The sequence below is a fragment of the Diorhabda carinulata genome, chromosome 2 (genome assembly GCF_026250575.1).
Source record: "Diorhabda carinulata isolate Delta chromosome 2, icDioCari1.1, whole genome shotgun sequence".
NCBI lineage: Eukaryota > Metazoa > Arthropoda > Insecta > Coleoptera > Chrysomelidae > Diorhabda > Diorhabda carinulata.
Genome location: NC_079461.1, coordinates 31,105,034 through 31,121,550, shown reverse-complemented (window position 1 = coordinate 31,121,550; position 16,517 = coordinate 31,105,034). Strand labels below are relative to the sequence as shown.

Below are 16,517 nucleotides of genomic sequence, written 5' to 3'. Positions count from 1 at the left end.
AATCGACATTTAGTGCTCCGCTGCAGCAAATATCATCATCAAAGTCAAAGTTACGTATTCAATCTCCCCAACAAGACTTCCACCCTCCCATTCATTTATAATTCCTCATTATAACTTCGCCAACAGTGTTGATGATAAAACACACTCTTGTCTCGCATCTCCTATTTTGACTACCAAAGTACTTTTTAAGTAAGTTTTGATTAAGTTGATTGAGTGGTCTGGAACGCCCAATCCAGTTGACTAAGTCGAAAGCCTTGCTGTAGTCTATATAGTACATTACCAAGGCAACATTCTATACACGACATTTTGTCAAGTATTGACAATCCATCTTTCACCAATTGGATGATTTAATCAATCAGTAATCCTTAGTGTAGAATAAGCATGGTAGCTGCCATGATGGAAGAAAGGAATCTGTAGTATATTGAAATGAGTTCCATCAATAAAGGAATGGTGGTAGATGTGGCCCATTCGTATCGCCCGGTGAGGTACAACAGCATCGGATCTAGGCGACGTAAATTGTATTCCAAGCTTCATCGTTGGTTAAACTAGCCTCCCATTCGAATCCCCGTGTGTTCGAATCCAGGTCTACGAGGACTTAACACGAATATAAACGCTGTACAACATTTGGAGTCGAAGAGACTTCATATTCTGGTTCTAACAGAAGCAAACCTGAAATCAACAACATCCAAGGTTCACCCGATACAGGTAAAATTTTGGACTCGCCGTATTCGTTATGGATAAAATCGATTACCTGCAATCAAAACATCCAAACGCAGATATTGTTATTAGTGGTGACTTTAATGTTCATCACTTCAGCTGGTTTCATTAAACCACTATTTTCTTTCATTTTCCACCATTTACCAAGGCTTTTGCCCTGGTCTAGTAAAAGTGAAATTGTTTACTTTGTTGTGAGATTCACATTATAAGCTATTAAAATCTATGCGCACAGTGTGGCCACCTTCTGTCGAGGATCTCGGACGTACTCGTTCGAAGACATTTTCATCGAATTTGCTTCCATAGTAACCTAAATCCAGTTCGTGGTGGGAAGATTTATTTTAGCGACATCACTACAATTTGTTTCCTGGCGTCTCTTGATGTGAATATTTATTTTCAAATACTGAATGTGCACTTATAGTTCTTTAAAAGAAATTGTCTGTCAAGTAATAATTCAGAATGAGAAAATTTTATTTTTTCTGTAAAGGTACTTGAGAATCGAGAAGATATTATGTATTTCCTTGATATAATTCAATCGCTTCCAACTTTTCCACGTATTTTCTAATTTTATTGGGAATTTCGGTAAGGATAAAAAAGAAACATTTAAGTAATGAATTTAATTTAATGTAAAAAATGCCTTTACAACTTGATTCAATCAACCCGAATCGGGATAAAAAGTATTGCGAACATTATTCCAATCAAATACGTTGGGCTTCTTTTTATACTGAAAATGAAAAAAAAAATTGATTAAATTTCATAATACATACATTTAATACCTGTTGTTTTCACCGTGTGAGTGATAAACAAGCACTATTACACTATGTGTAATTTCCAGAATAATAATTTATCAAGAGGCTTTAGAACAACATTAGCGAGATTTATCCAATTCGAGTATTCTGCTTAATGCTTTTAAAACTATTTAAAGCTATTAAGTTGTCGAGAGCATTTTCCTAGAAGCTAGTTACAGTATTAGAAGTCATATAATGTGGATTCACCTCCATATTTTGGTTAATTAAAAGAGTAAAATTCTTTAAAATACAATTGAACATAGAATTTGAATGTTCACCATGATTTCCGTGTATGGAAAAAATTTTATTCAAGGTCAAAGGTCAAAAAGATTAGTTTCACGCAATATACAGCTAAACGGTGAGTTTTATCATGAAAATACCTCAGACAAAAATTGTAGGTTATAAAATTATCTACAAAAAACGTATCAATATTTTTTTTCGTACAAGCCACTGTTTCTGAGATATAATGATTCAAAAACTTGTCGTATTTAATGGTTTCACCAATATATTATATATTTTCAGCAGTAAACTTTCTTACAACATTGAAATGAACCGAGACTTGTTGCGAGTATTTGTAAGAAATTTCTGGTAACTGGTTGGAACTGTCATAAGTTCATCAAATAAATTATCAAATGACGAAGATGTTGCTAAAGTTCGACGATGTTGTTCTGCAGCTTTGGTATTTATCGTGCAATCATTATAAATACGACAGTAAATTTGAAATATTATAACTTTTACAACTTTTTGACTCGTTATATCTCAGAAACGGTGCTTCATAGGAAAATAGTATTCATACGTATTTTGTAGATAATTTTACTATCTACAATTTTGTCTGAGGTATTTTCATGATAAAACTTACCGTTTTGCTGATAATCATGACAAACTGTTTTTTAATCTTTGACCTTGAATAAAGAATAAAATTTTTTCCATACACGGAAATGATGAGGAACATTCAAATTTTATTATCAATTGTAGTTTAAACAATTTTACTGATTCTCAGCTTGATGGGAGTTTATGTAACTTCACTCTTATTTTTTGTTCTAACTTGACCGAACTATAAAGAGTTTTGCCCCAACACCAACCAAAAAAAGGCAACAAGCATTCTACCTGCTTCTTAATCTAATTAATAATATAAAATCCATTATAATGATCAAGTTTATCAAAATTGGATTGAAAATTATCGCGTTTTTTCGATGACAAGTGAAAATAAGGTAAAAAAAAACAAATGCGAGTATTTTAATCGAAAAAATTTTGAGGAGTTATGTGGAAAAAAGAAAGATACAAAATTTGTACTTTTTTATAACCCAAAACTTCATAGGTTTTGTACTATTACCGCAAATCAAAATAAACCGTTTTTTATCCTTAAATATTTTTGTTCATTTTTGACCATTTTCAAATTCAGATTACTCACCACAATGTCAACTATTTTCGGTTTAGTACTTTCTAGATGAGCTTCACTAACATATGATCTTAAATTTTCCTCTCTCACGTCTCTAGTTTTCCCAAATAAATTATTTTCGCTGCAACTGTAATTTTTGTTCAATTTTTTATTCATCTCTTCGTCATCTAAATATTCATCATCTTCTATAATTGATGTACATGTATCACTAATACCACTTTTATTAAGACTATCGATTTCTAAGATATCGTTAAATGTAGAAGATACGAATTTTTTCTTTTTTCTTTTAGACATCGGTTTATTTCTTTTTGGAATCTCCACTAATCCAGACGCAGATTCCGATTTGAAATTGTTTTCCTCTTCTGATTTTTTTTGTAAATACGCCTCCCACGTACTTAAAGTATAAAGAGACACCTCAGAAGCTGCTCTTCTCCTTTGCCGCCTAACAAAAGACTTATCATTGATGGAGTTTTGTTCATCGACATCTCCAGTAGAACAATAGTGTTGTAACTCCTCTCCAGATAACTTTTTCGTCTTTTCCAGTTTAATCACGCATTCCTCGTGATATAATATTTTCTTTAAATCAGTTTCTATATGTTTAATTAATTTTATTATTTCGCTGTAGTGGTAAACCTTTACTTTTTGAAGAGGTAACTTAACATCTATTGTTTCTTTATTTGTTATCATTTCATTGGAATCGTCGATGTTCCCTTTAAGTTCATTTTCTAATTTCTCAGCACAATGATATAGATTTTTGCAGAATTCATGGAACGTTTCTAAAACCATTGTTATCTAGAAATATTAATAATTTGTAATATTTGTTTCGAATATAATTAACAAATACGTTTATTTTTATTTTAATAACAATTTATTGTAAATAGTGATGTTATTAGAATCAAGTACACTAGTTCACAAAATTTTTGGTCGCACGAAAACTCATACCAAATTTTGTATGTACTATGGCCACCAAACAACAATACATCAATGGAAATAAATTGACAAATCGGGTTTCTTTGTAACATCAAAACATATATTTTTATGAAAAGTACAAAAATTACTAACACATATATATATATATATATATATATATATATATATATATAGCCATGATTTTCGTGGATGTTTGGCTTCTGATATGTCCCAACAGTACTACAACAGTACTAGCATTCCTGGAGTTTTCTTTTCTTAACAGCGCTTTTCTATTAAGGAAATGTGCTGATGAAATCTTTCGCCTTGTTCGTCACTTATAGCACCCAAATTCTCGGGGAAGAAATCCAGAATCCAGAGAGTGCAGAATATTTGTAAAGACATATTACAATTATAAGCTCATTGATTAGGTCTTTGTAATTTTCCGCTTTATGGTTTCCTAGTAAATTTTCGACAACATTCACAAATACTTTCCAGGCGACTTTTTCCAGATCATTCACATCCTTTATTAGTTCCCGTATTTGTGGACCAATAAATATACCCTCTTCAATTTTTGCTGCGCTGAGTTTGGTAAATTTCAGGTATAAGAATCCACTTTAAACATATCTTTTACAAAAATTTTCATCAGGCCGAGCTTTATATGCAACGGTGGTTAGATTATGTCGTCAGGATTCACTAAAGGATTAAGTCTTCTGCCCTGGAGTAAGCGATTCACACTTGGGGCATACTTGCCTTGAGTAGTGAATTTTTCTGTTTCTGCTATACCATTTGCAAATGATACAGCAATATTTTGTGCAACCAAGCTGTAGCCCAAGTAAAAGAGCAATCACTTTAAAATTTCCACAAATTTTCCAAACATGTTCACTTTATTTAATTTTTTCAAGAAGGAACTTCATGTTCTCGTAAGTCTCTTTCATATCAGAACCATGGGTAACCAGCTCTGAAGGAAGGAAGTTCCGATCGTTTAACCTAGATCCCAAAAATTTCAGCTTGTTTTTTAGACAAATTTAAATCACGTACTAAATCGTTTAAATCACTTTGTCAGTCTCTCAAAATACCTCATCGGGTTGAATAAGAACAAATTCCGGACTAAAAAGAGAATCCTGACTTTTTGCTTGATTTGGAGGCTTTTGGCACAGGTAGTTCGACATTATGTAGGATTGATCTGTTGGCCGATGACAAGTTTGGGTACTGTGCACAGTACGTTTGGATTTGGTTGCGACGCCTTTTGTGTGATTCAAACAAAAATAACAATCACTTACATGATCTTTTAGTTCCATACCAAATGGCAAATGTCCAGATTCTTGTTTAGCCCAACGTAATAGGAGTCTCACACACGTTACACAACTTTTATGAGGAACCCAGGATTAATCTTGGTAGCGTACAAAAAAATAGTCTAAATTGCACTTTTCAGTTAATGGCGTGAATTTTCGATGCTGAGATGTAAAAGTTAATCAAAAAAAACACTAAATAAGTTCAGTAAACTGTCACAGAAACACTGAATGTTATATTTTTTTTAATGTGGATACATCAAAACAAATAAAAGTTATCACAAAGTTCGTGTGAAAAAACTTTGTTTACCAGTGGTATTGATTGTTTTTATTTTGAAGCATTTCATATTATAATAATCTACCTCTATAAAGAGCTTCCAATATAATTCCGATCAGTTTTATAGGACACCAAAACGTTGATAAAAAAAAAGAAAACTGTTCATATTAGAGCAATAAAAATTTAAGAAAATTGAAATCGAAATTTAAAAAATTTAAATAGAAATAAACGTATTCTCATAGACCTTGAATAACATCCAAATTATCTAAATTTTGATTTACTCGAATTGCGCACATCTGAATAAATAAGTGAAATACAATAAATAAGAATGTAGAAACTTACATGATATCATCGATTGTTATTGCATTCCAGTCAGAGTAAAGGAGAATGTTTATAAACAAACAATTCTTATTTCACGTATGCATACATGTACTTTTGAATGACATATTAAAACGTTATGAGTACATTTTATCTAGCAGGTATCTTTCTTATCTTAGACACATTCTAATTTTTATGATGTATATTACTAAAAGTTAAATGTGTGGATTACGTATGTTTTTTTAATCACTCAGTTCACATTGACCTTGATATTTCATAATAACATATATTTTATTTATTTTTTGATGATACCGCTTCCAAATCTAACCAACAGATGGTGGTAGAAGTATGTTAATTCTAGAGCTATTGGGAATTGAAAATATTCAGTAAATTAAATATTTTATAGTTTTATAGTAGGTACGTGAAAATAAAAATTGAACACCAGGGATTTTTGGTAGTTTCCCAAAAAATTTTGAACAAAAGTTTTTCCTTTTTATTACCTCTAAAATAAACAAAAAACGATCGCAATCGAGTAAAGCTACAGATTGATTTTATTACCCTCAGGTCAACCTCAAACCGTTAGATTAGCGAAATTGAGAGTTTTAGATCATAATTAAACCCCTCATATCTCAAGTATTTCAGATGATCATTTTTGTTACTAATGTGACGGGTCCTCCTGCGCGCACCATTGAAAGTCGTTTTTTCTGATCCGCGTCAAACGACTACCCAACATTGAAATGAAGTTGGAACCAACGCTTGTGATACAACTACACACACTTCTTGTATAGTTCTTCCAATATCAATTGCAGATTATAAAAACCCTTGCCGACAATTTCACTTGATCTACCACAGGTGTAGAAACTTGGAAAAAAAATCATTATTGTACCTTGTTAACGTGCTACAACTGAATATCAAATTATAAAATAAAACGTGAATAGACGAGTAAAATATACCTACTTGTAAGTGAGTTTGGTTTAAACAGGATACCAGACGTGAACTGATCCCTTTTTGTACCCCATTCGTCTATTATAACTAGAACTATCCTTGACGATTCGATTATTGCCATCCGTTTATTAAATTTTTTTTTTGTTTAAAACCACATGCTGACAAAACTTGACACAATGTTTCTAAACTGGTATGATTGCAATCTGGATAATTTGCTACCTTTCACTCCTTATATAAACTATTAATTGTCCTACGTATAAAATCTTGAGTAGCTTTGTCAACTGATTTCAGTTTTTCTTCACATGTTTTTCGGTTCTTATTATAATTGCATTATCAGATTGCTGAATATTTTCCTTTCCATTTCCTTTCATTGTCTTCATTCGCCCATGTTCTAAAGAACGTCATATTTTAATTTATTTAAAGAAATTTATGATTTAAATAAATCTCACCAAGCTACTCCACTGCTTATCGCAGACTGTCTAGCAGGAATATTTCAAAGAAATTGTGTACATACGCATTCCGACAGCTTCGGTCAATAGAAATGCATTTATTTTTACGAATCGATATTTTCATTGATAAACAGCGGAGTCCACGTAAACTGACGGTTTGTTAGATGTTTACCGAATTTTGTGTGTGACTAGACCATTTTTATACAAAATTTTATGATCTACAACTTTTGTCTAACCTATTTTCACGTTAATACTTAAAGTTTTCGAAAAAAAAATAGAAAAAACCTTAATTTTGTACTTTTGACCTTGAATAAAATTTTTTGCAGAAATAGGATCGATGAGGATTTTTGGCATTTAATTTATAATGATGTATTCAGCGACTCTGCCAATTTTCAGCTCTATGCGAATTGTGGCTAAGTCAAATGTCTATTTTGCCTGGACTATGAATATTCATTTGAAACCAAATAACCAGCCCTCAAGAATTTAACGTATAAACGAAGTTCGTTGTGTTTGGAACCCTAACATTTCAAAATGGTAATGTGACGTCTTGACAAATGCAACGTTCAATAACTAGCAGCTCGTATTCCATACCATAATTATATCCGCGGAAAGGATCATAAACCAACCATTTTAAAGACAGTTCTCGCATATAACTTGAGGGCAAGTTAATTTTTTATTTTAAATTTAGAGCCTCAGATGGGTCTACCATGGGTATACATCAAATTGCAAAAATAACGCGAGTAAATAGTTTTATCCCGGTAGTACATCAGCGATTCTAGATATGGTTGTTAATTCGTTACAATTATGCACATAAAAGTTATATATGCATTATATTAATTGTACCGTTGATGATTCCGATTACGTTCATTATTGTTATACATTTATTTCCATATCCTAATAAGACTCAATAAGTGCTAGATACTAGCAATACTGAAGTGACCTCGTATCATTTAATCATACCATTACTTATTTCTACTAATATATTTCTCGATAACTTCCGTTCATTTGACTGATATTACCTCAAAATACTATCTGTACATTGTACAGCAATTTGATAATATTTGGCACTTTAACTTGATTATTGATTAGTAGATGATGAATGATAGGATTATATGAGTCGTCCCAATGATCTGTTTCCAATATTTTTCCATAATAATTAATCTATATATAGAAAAGACTATTTACCATATTTATAGAAACAGACAAAAGCATCAGTGCCGTCTGCATGTCAATAGTAATACTAGACTCGTTGACACATAAAAATTGCAGTTTTCTTTGGTAACCTATAGAAGTATAAAAATTACTTTACAGGTACCTTTATCCAGTGAATGTATCAATCGATAAATCCATTCAGGGGCAAGCGTATTTTACTGGTAGAAGAAATATTCAACAAGTTTTGTTATTTGTAATTCATATTAGGGTATTGAATTTTACAGGACCGTATTGCATCCTTATTAATATTATAAATGTAAAAGCGTGGATATTTGTTACGCTCTCACGCAAAAGCTACTTAAAGAATCATCATGAAACTTTGTATACATATTCTGGGAGGTACTAGAAGTACCTCTAGAAGAAAATATAAAAATTTGTTAACAAATATCCACATTTTGCTACTTCAGCGCCATCTAACATACAGTGATGAAGTTCAAACCCCATAATTCAATTGATTATAGTTTCAGCTGTTTGGAATTTTTGAGGTTAGTTACAATGGTACCTTCAGTGACGGTCACTGAAAGCGTATGTCCAAAAAATGCCTCGGAAGCGTAAATCTACATTATCTAAAAATTCGTCACGGGCCAGTGAAATCAAGAATCTTCGTTTTATACAGAGCAGAGAAAACAGCAAGCAACGCGACTGTGATTTGACAGCTGCTGAAACACCTCTTCAGACCCAACGTCGTTTAGAAAGACATGCTCAGCAGTGGGTAGCAATAGAAACGCCAGAACCGGAATTTACACATATTTGCATCCAAAGAAAAAACTTATAATACAGTCTACAAAAATATTCTAGTTTAATACTCAGCATTTTATCTTTTTAATTGTTAGAATTCAAAACTATTTATTTTTGTTACTGGAAAATATATTTTAACATTTGTTATTGTATTTCAATAAAGCATGTTTTGAAACTTCATTGTATGTATAGTAGTAATTTTTTAAAAACGATAATACTAACCAATCGGCATAATCCAGATTTGATGCTAGCAATATATTATATGATAAAAATACCTTGTGAACAACTTTCACCCGGACTGTCTAAAAAGACATTTTCATGTATTCTAATGCTTTATTATCGCCTTGATATAATGCTCATTTCGAGCCAATATAAGCATGCTAAAGCATAATCCCATTTTCCATACACTTGTTGTGAATCTCGGCTGGGAAGGCCTTTCATACCTCAAACGAATGACTTTTTATGGCTTTCCCGAAGAGGATTATAGGGTTTTGATAAAAAGAAAAAGTCACAGGGAGCCTAATATGGTGAATATGGTAGCTGAGTTATGTCATTCGTTAATTTATGGACCAAAACGTGTGATTATTTGGACCAAATTCGTGATTAACCACACCACTGTAGTCGAAGATTTTCGAATTACTTTGATGTGGTTTTTTCGGTTTCAGTTTTCAGTGATTCGCTAGAATGTTGAGCAATTGCAACAACATTTCCATAAACCTTCGTCTGGTCATCAGTAATGATGCTTTTGATAAACGTAGATTCATCAACTACGTTGTTAATCATCTCTTTGGCGATCTTCAATCGAAGTTGTTGCAAATTATTCACGACTTCCGGTTCGAGTTTAAGATGTACTCGCTACATACCCAAAATAATGACCAACATATGTTGTGCAGATATCGAGACAACGATTTTCGAACACAATTTCCTCATTTTAGATTTCGATTTTCTTAATTTAGATGACATATTCACTCCCCAAAACCCTTCTGTAACATTTTCAATGGATCCGTAGTCGGAAACGTAAAATTTTAAGCTGAATCGCTGTTCAACCTTTTCCATAGTATACATCGCTAGAAATATTTATCGCATCATGTTTCATAAATACACACTAATTGTGATATGACGTTTTAGCTTCACACAAAGATCAAAAAGGTTGTACCAATTTAATAAAAAAAAATGTTACAGACTCATTCACATGAAACCATGTATATTATAATTTGGTTATTATTAGATCTCAAATAAATGAAACAGAAGTTTGAGAAAGTGATCTTTTCATAGATCCTCTCACAAAGGATCAGCTGGAAAGGCCATGCTTTGTTTTTTTATTGTTTTTTTTTATCTTCCTTGATGTAGTATTGTGCAAGCACACAAGGGCGTCGCCAAGGGGGGTAGTTGCCTTAGAGATCAAATGTAACTAGCCGTAAAGCGACCAAAGTATTGAAATATTGAAATATTCATAATAACAGTGTAAAAATATGTAGGTAGGTATGGTGTGTATGTGTGTGTGTGCATTGTATTTCTTCCTACAACAGCCGTTCACCAGCATTCACGTTAATTTTATATAATTTGTGTCCAATCTATGGCTTTGGACGTGTTCAAAGCCTCGGAACACGTTAAAAGGATTCTACTTTTAATTAAAAACCACCGTGTAAATCCGGAAAAAAGGACGGACGAAATTATAAAGGAAGCTGCTGTTGTTGTAGAGAAAGTCGGACTGGAGGAGGACATTACATCCCGTATTACGGGGAAACAACGTCATAGAAGCAACCATCCAGTGGAAAGCCCTTTAGAATACTAGAAGAGGTCTTTAGTAATACCATACTTGGATTCAATTATTATCTACTTTGAAGTACGTTTTGCTGAAGAAAACACGCCTTCATTCGCATTATTCAAGTTACACCCGGCGCAGATGACAACTGAAAATCTGAAACAAACTTGTGAATCTATTGCTCGGTTTTATGATTTACCGAACATAAAAAATGAAATCGAACTTTGGTAACAATTGTGGCACGATAGGTTTAATATAACAAATCTAAAGTTGTTGATGTCCTAAAAGAAACAAATTCCTTCTTACCCGAAACGGAAAAAGCATTAAAAATTTTTATTGCTTCACCATGAAGGACTAGAAGCACCATGGATAAGATCGCCTTAATGGTTTGGCCATGATGAGTGTACACAGGACTATAATAAATAGAAACCTAAATAATTTTAATGATAAAGTGGTTTGCAAAAAATTCCCGTAGGTTATGTTTTAATTAAATATTATTTTTGTTAAAATAAATAATTATTACTGTGTTTAAAAGATTGATTTAGTTACTGTGCTGTCGAGGGCTTGTGAAGTTTTAAACATTGATATTGATATCAGAACCGTTCTTATTACAATCGACATCGAGATAAAGACTTCCAAAGTGTAACGCTTCGTGCTATCGACTGTACCAAGCGTTCATATTTTTTATCCTCCATAGTATTGTCCCATGGTGACGCCCTTGCATGCACATATGTTTTTCTTTTCTAGTCACTCAAGAAATTGAATTATATCACAATAATACCACTCGCGAGACTTCTAATACAGTTAACAGTCTTATCTATTTATCGCACTAATTTTTTGCTAGATGAGGAACTATTATAGGATTCGTTCCCGTTATAAACATGTACTCTTCAAATTGAGAGACAGGACGAATTGAATGTTACAGGATATAAATAGCAAATTTTTAGAATTATAGAAGTGGTAGACTCTATTCTCAGCTCAAAGTTGTTTCACTAAAATTGCAAGAAAAATTATAAAAATACTCAAATATAGACATTATCCTTCCAATCCCAACAAACACTTTACTTCGCGAAAATACGTGCTTCGCTACTTTTTGTGGAATGAAATCGTAGGTAGGTGGTTCAAAATTGTTTCATGGTCAACGTTTAGATCCGTATCGACACCGTGGGAAGACATATATTTAACTATCTACCATTACGAAAAGCAAAAAGATACGATTTCAAATTAAGGAAAAAAATAACTAGGAGGAAAAGGACAACGTTAGTCTATTATTAATTAATTTCTCGTTTTATACGTATGAGGATTATCGCCCTTTAGTTTGCCAATATAAGGTGCTGGTAAGATATGAGGCATCTGTTGAAATGTCTTTGTCAAATGTCACCGTCATGCTGGATATACTTTCCATGTTTCCATGTACTCGATATGAAATTTTTTTTTATTAATTATATAGAATAGAACATCGGCCACCTCCGCTTCAATTACTTGATAATATGTGCATCCAGGTAGGAGCCTCAGACTTGCTGATACTGTAGAAGGCGTTAGCGCGATTTCACTAATTGAATTGAATTGAACTATTGGAGGTTTTATAGAAGATTGTAATTTTCGTTTGATGTCGTTGTCGTTGACTATTTTGATAGAACTGATTTAATCAAATTTATAGAAAAATAAATCGGGTTACGGTACTAGAAGGAGGGAAGAACGTATACTAGAAACGGTGGAGGTCTTCCATCACGTGAATCGACCTAGGATTTATCTAACACACACTTCTTCTATCGATAGAAATTAAACATAACAACTTAAGATCGATTCTAGTCTACACAAGACCGACTACAAGACATATGTAATAGTTTTTTTAAATTGATAATATTAATCGTAAAAAGAGACAACGATATAATTGATGTAACAAGATTAACTGATCTTATTAAAAATTGTATTTGACGTTACCGTATTTTGAGGTTATATGAGCTTTATTCATTGTGTTGTTTTTAGCGAATTTTTGGATTGAATGTGTGTTATTGTTAAAAACAGTCCTTTTAAGAACTAATTCGACTTTTTATTCAATTTTACATCTGTGATTTCTAATAAAGTACATCGTCAACTTGTAAGCTTTTGACATTTTATAATGCCTAAAATGCCATGTAACGGGAAGATTATAATGCTTGCATTTTAAATAAAATTAATGAAAATTAAGATTACACATCATATTGCATCTATATAGTGTGATTTTTCACCAGTAGCTTGTAATGTGGTATCTGAAATTCTGAGAAAAAAAGCTCTGATTTCTAAACGTTTACAAAGTTAGGATTAACTAATTATTTTTAAAAATTTCATAAAAAAAGTAATGAGTTTTTTAAAGAGCGTGAACTTATAAAAGTGTTCTGGGTTTCAGCTAGAACTTCAAAAGTTCTTGTGTGTTGTTTCAGTTTCTAGTACTAGATTCTAGTCTATTATGGATATTTTTGTTTGTTTATTGCTCTGATGATGGTAATATATTTACCGAAACGTCGATTTTCAAGCTATTTAGGAATATTCTATTTAAGAACTATTGCTTATCAAAACAACTACAGAGTTATGTCATCCTGCAAAAAATCTGCTTTCCAATAATAAGACATGGCTGACCTGACGAATTACTATAAATTTTTTAACTTAGTCGCCCAGTATATCGATAATTTTATCAAAAGTTTTGCTGAATATATCAACTTTAACCATTAAATGAAATATAAACAATAAAACAGCTGAAAATTCGTTTACCTATTCGTGAAAAGCCGACCTTTGGAATATTAGTCATAACGATTATTTCTAATAAGTTGTCAGAAATTTTGATTTGATTCATATGAATATTGTGCTGACGTATTAATCACGTGATGGAAGACCTCCACCGTTTCTATTTTAGATCCAAATAATAGCAGAATATTGGAAATAAGCTTGAAATATACAGAATAAGTTAAAGAAGAGAAAATTATGTAGCAGAATAAAGGAAAAACGAGAAGGACATAAGTATAGTGATGGGTGAATTTATAATTAATGTAAATTTTGCAAAACTGGAAAAAAATTTAAGGTACAACAGACTAATTAAATTAAATTAAGAGTGCAGTCCTTACTGCCTGAAAAAGCAATCAAAACTAATAATGATAAGGTCAATGTCATTGTTATCGAACGGAGTACATGAAGTTCTAGATTTTGCCTGTACTGTATTCTAAAATATCTGAACGAATAATCTAAAAGCCTTTATTTAACAGTAGACTCTTTCATTCAGGGTTTGTTCGCGCAGAATCCATTACATCTCTAGTAAAACTCCCAAAACTCCAGAAGCATAGCGTCAGTAACTTCCAAACACGCGGCTGAACTACCACAATGTAACTGTGGGTTATACATTAACACAATTTTTGCTTTGCACGCACACCGGAGACAGTAAATAATTATTTTTTCACAAGTTTCTCTTTATTATTGATATATAGAAGTTATTATTGATGCTTTTCAAATGTTTAGTGAAGGAACGTGTAGGATAGCAACAAAATAATCTGGAATTTATCATAAAATGACATAAAAGGTACAATTTTTGTGTTCAATCATAACATTTATTTTGTTCATTACAAAACACTGAGGTTCTCGCATATTTGATTTTAATTGTTGCTCGATATGGACGATATGAAATAATAAAATACAATAACAGGGCCTTCAGGAGATTTTTTATTGTTTTGGGGGATACTTCAATACATTTCTGTAATCTTCTAGGAGTTTATTATTTGAAAAATGGAAAATAAATGAATCAGAATATTGATATAACCGGTGGAGAAAGACTTTATTAGGATATATTTGCAAATAATATTTCCATGGAAATATTACTATAATAAAAAGGACATTAAAGAGATGATTGAAAATTTTAAAAGTGAAATAAAAAACATATTGTATATTACAATCTTATATATTAAAAAAATTGATGATTTCCATTCCGAGTCCGTTCAGGCGTTCTTCCCAACCGATTTGCTTAATTTTTTTTTTTCAATGAAAGGTATTGATGCACAGATCAGCCATCAACCATCGGATTTCATCTAATTTTCACCATTCTCAAGTTATACTCAAATGCGATTTCCCCCTGTACATTACTTATGGGAGTTTTTCACATACACACGTTCTATCCTCAATATCTCAGGTTCTATTCAAGATAGAGACTTCGTTTTGGTTTAAGAACACCCTCTTTCTTTTGAGTTTTTGAACACTCAAATCGGTTGAGTTGGAGAGGAGCTAGGCGCGGACATTCAATGTGGAGTTATGGATTTTTGTAGGTTTTTGGCAATCTTTCTACATTCAAAGATCTATATCTCAGGTTCTAATATAGCTACAGAGTTCGTTTTGGTTTAAGAACACTCGCTGAAACACCTTTTTTCTTTTGAGTTTTTGAACACTCAAATCGGTTGACTTGGAGAGGAGCTAGGCGCGGACATTCAATGTGGAGTTATGGATTTTTGTAGGTTTTTGGCAATTTTTCTACATTCAAAGATCTATATCTAATATAGCTACAGAGTTCGTTATTTTCTATTATAATGATTCGATGCGAGCGAAGCCGCGGGTAAAAGCTATTTTTTCATTAAAATGAAATAACATTTTTATTTTAAACTTAACTAATGAGTCAAAATGAGTTTGTTACTAGATATACATAAATTCAATGTTCAAGATCAATGGGTCAGTAAATAACGCAATTGTTTTATGATTAAACTGGACCAAAGGGTAGTTTCCCTAAACCTTAAACGTCACCTTTTGAGCTTATTTCTACTATAGGGATCCAATCATAACCGGAAGAGCATTGAGTGGAGCTCCTCTTCCGCGAAATGTTAGATAGTACAACTCATTACCAGTTCATGATGATATCATCGTAGTTGTTTTCTTCTCATGATTTTTTGCTAGCACTTCTTTGTTATCGTTTCGTTAATTATAGTGTTAATGCTGTAAACAGCTTATAAAGATGACGCGATGACGCTATGAAAAAAACTTAAATGAAAAGACGAAAATAAAAAATATGAGATCTTGTGTCCAAAAACCATCTAGTGACAATTGAATCAACTGTTACTAAGCAGTAGGTTATCTTCGAGCTGTATTTAAAGAATTTTAACGGAAGATTTGGGAATAAAAAGAGTTTCTGGGGCTCTGACTGACATTCAGAAAGGAGTTAAAACATATCTTAATATCTCATATTAATCACAGCATGAAGCTGATCCATATTTTATGACAAAGGTCGTGATGCTAAGATTACAATCCAGAATAAAAGCAATTGTCAAGTCAATGGAAAGTGTCATCCTCGCCTAGTTAATAATAAGTCAAATCAACCATGTAGACAATGTTGATTTGTTTGTCTGATGTTTAGTGCATGGTTCATGAAGAGTTTGTTCCACCAGACTAGAGCTCCAATGGAAACTTTTAGCTAGAAGTGTTAAGAATTTGAGAATATTTCTTTCACTATGTCAAAGCAACAGCTATTTCCGTTCAACATTTTTTGGCTCAAAATGGTTTGTTCCCAGACACCTTACTCGTCTAACCTGACCACGTGTGATTTTTCCTTATTTCTATTCATTAAATTCATCAAATTCTATTTGACAAAATCGAAAAATTTAATAGCAAAACTTGTTAAGAACTCTCATAATGACCCAATTCACTCCATGAAATAAGACTTGACGTGAATATTCCCTAATATTATTAGCAAATTTGTTATTGCGACT

General features: G+C 32.2%; 2 protein-coding genes across 4 annotated transcripts in view; one reads left to right on the top strand and one right to left on the bottom strand.

Annotated features, from left to right (window-relative positions):
• Nucleotides 1-1,316: 1,316 nt before the first annotated feature.
• LOC130890921 (uncharacterized) lies at nt 1,317-5,926 on the bottom strand. Of its 2 annotated transcripts, XM_057795351.1 has the most exons (3): nt 5,719-5,926; nt 2,914-3,693; nt 1,317-1,438 (listed from the first exon to the last, which is right to left on the bottom strand). In XM_057795351.1, the coding sequence occupies exons 2-3, from the start codon at nt 3,685-3,687 to the stop codon at nt 1,370-1,372; spliced, it is 843 nt and encodes a 280-aa protein (XP_057651334.1). In that variant the 5' UTR covers nt 3,688-3,693; nt 5,719-5,926; the 3' UTR covers nt 1,317-1,369. The 2 variants fall into 2 exon arrangements, with proteins under 2 accessions (XP_057651334.1, XP_057651333.1); XM_057795350.1 differs by having other exon boundaries at nt 1,317-3,693; nt 5,719-5,914.
• A 7,689-nt stretch (nt 5,927-13,615) lies between these two features.
• The window catches only part of LOC130890919 (synaptotagmin-12), a 32,791-nt gene continuing 29,889 nt past the window's right edge, over nt 13,616-16,517 (top strand). The window contains exon 1 of one of the 2 annotated variants that reach the window (XM_057795346.1): nt 13,616-13,861. The gene's annotated coding sequence lies outside the window, so the exon portion shown is untranslated. Of the gene's footprint in view, nt 13,862-14,124; nt 14,354-16,517 lie in introns of those variants that run through there. The other variant, XM_057795345.1, reaches the window with a different exon arrangement.

Excerpts from the sequence above, each read along its gene's own strand:
- LOC130890921 (XM_057795350.1), bottom strand. The coding sequence starts at position 3,687 with ATGGTTTTAGAAACGTTCCATGAATTCTGCAAAAATCTATATCATTGT.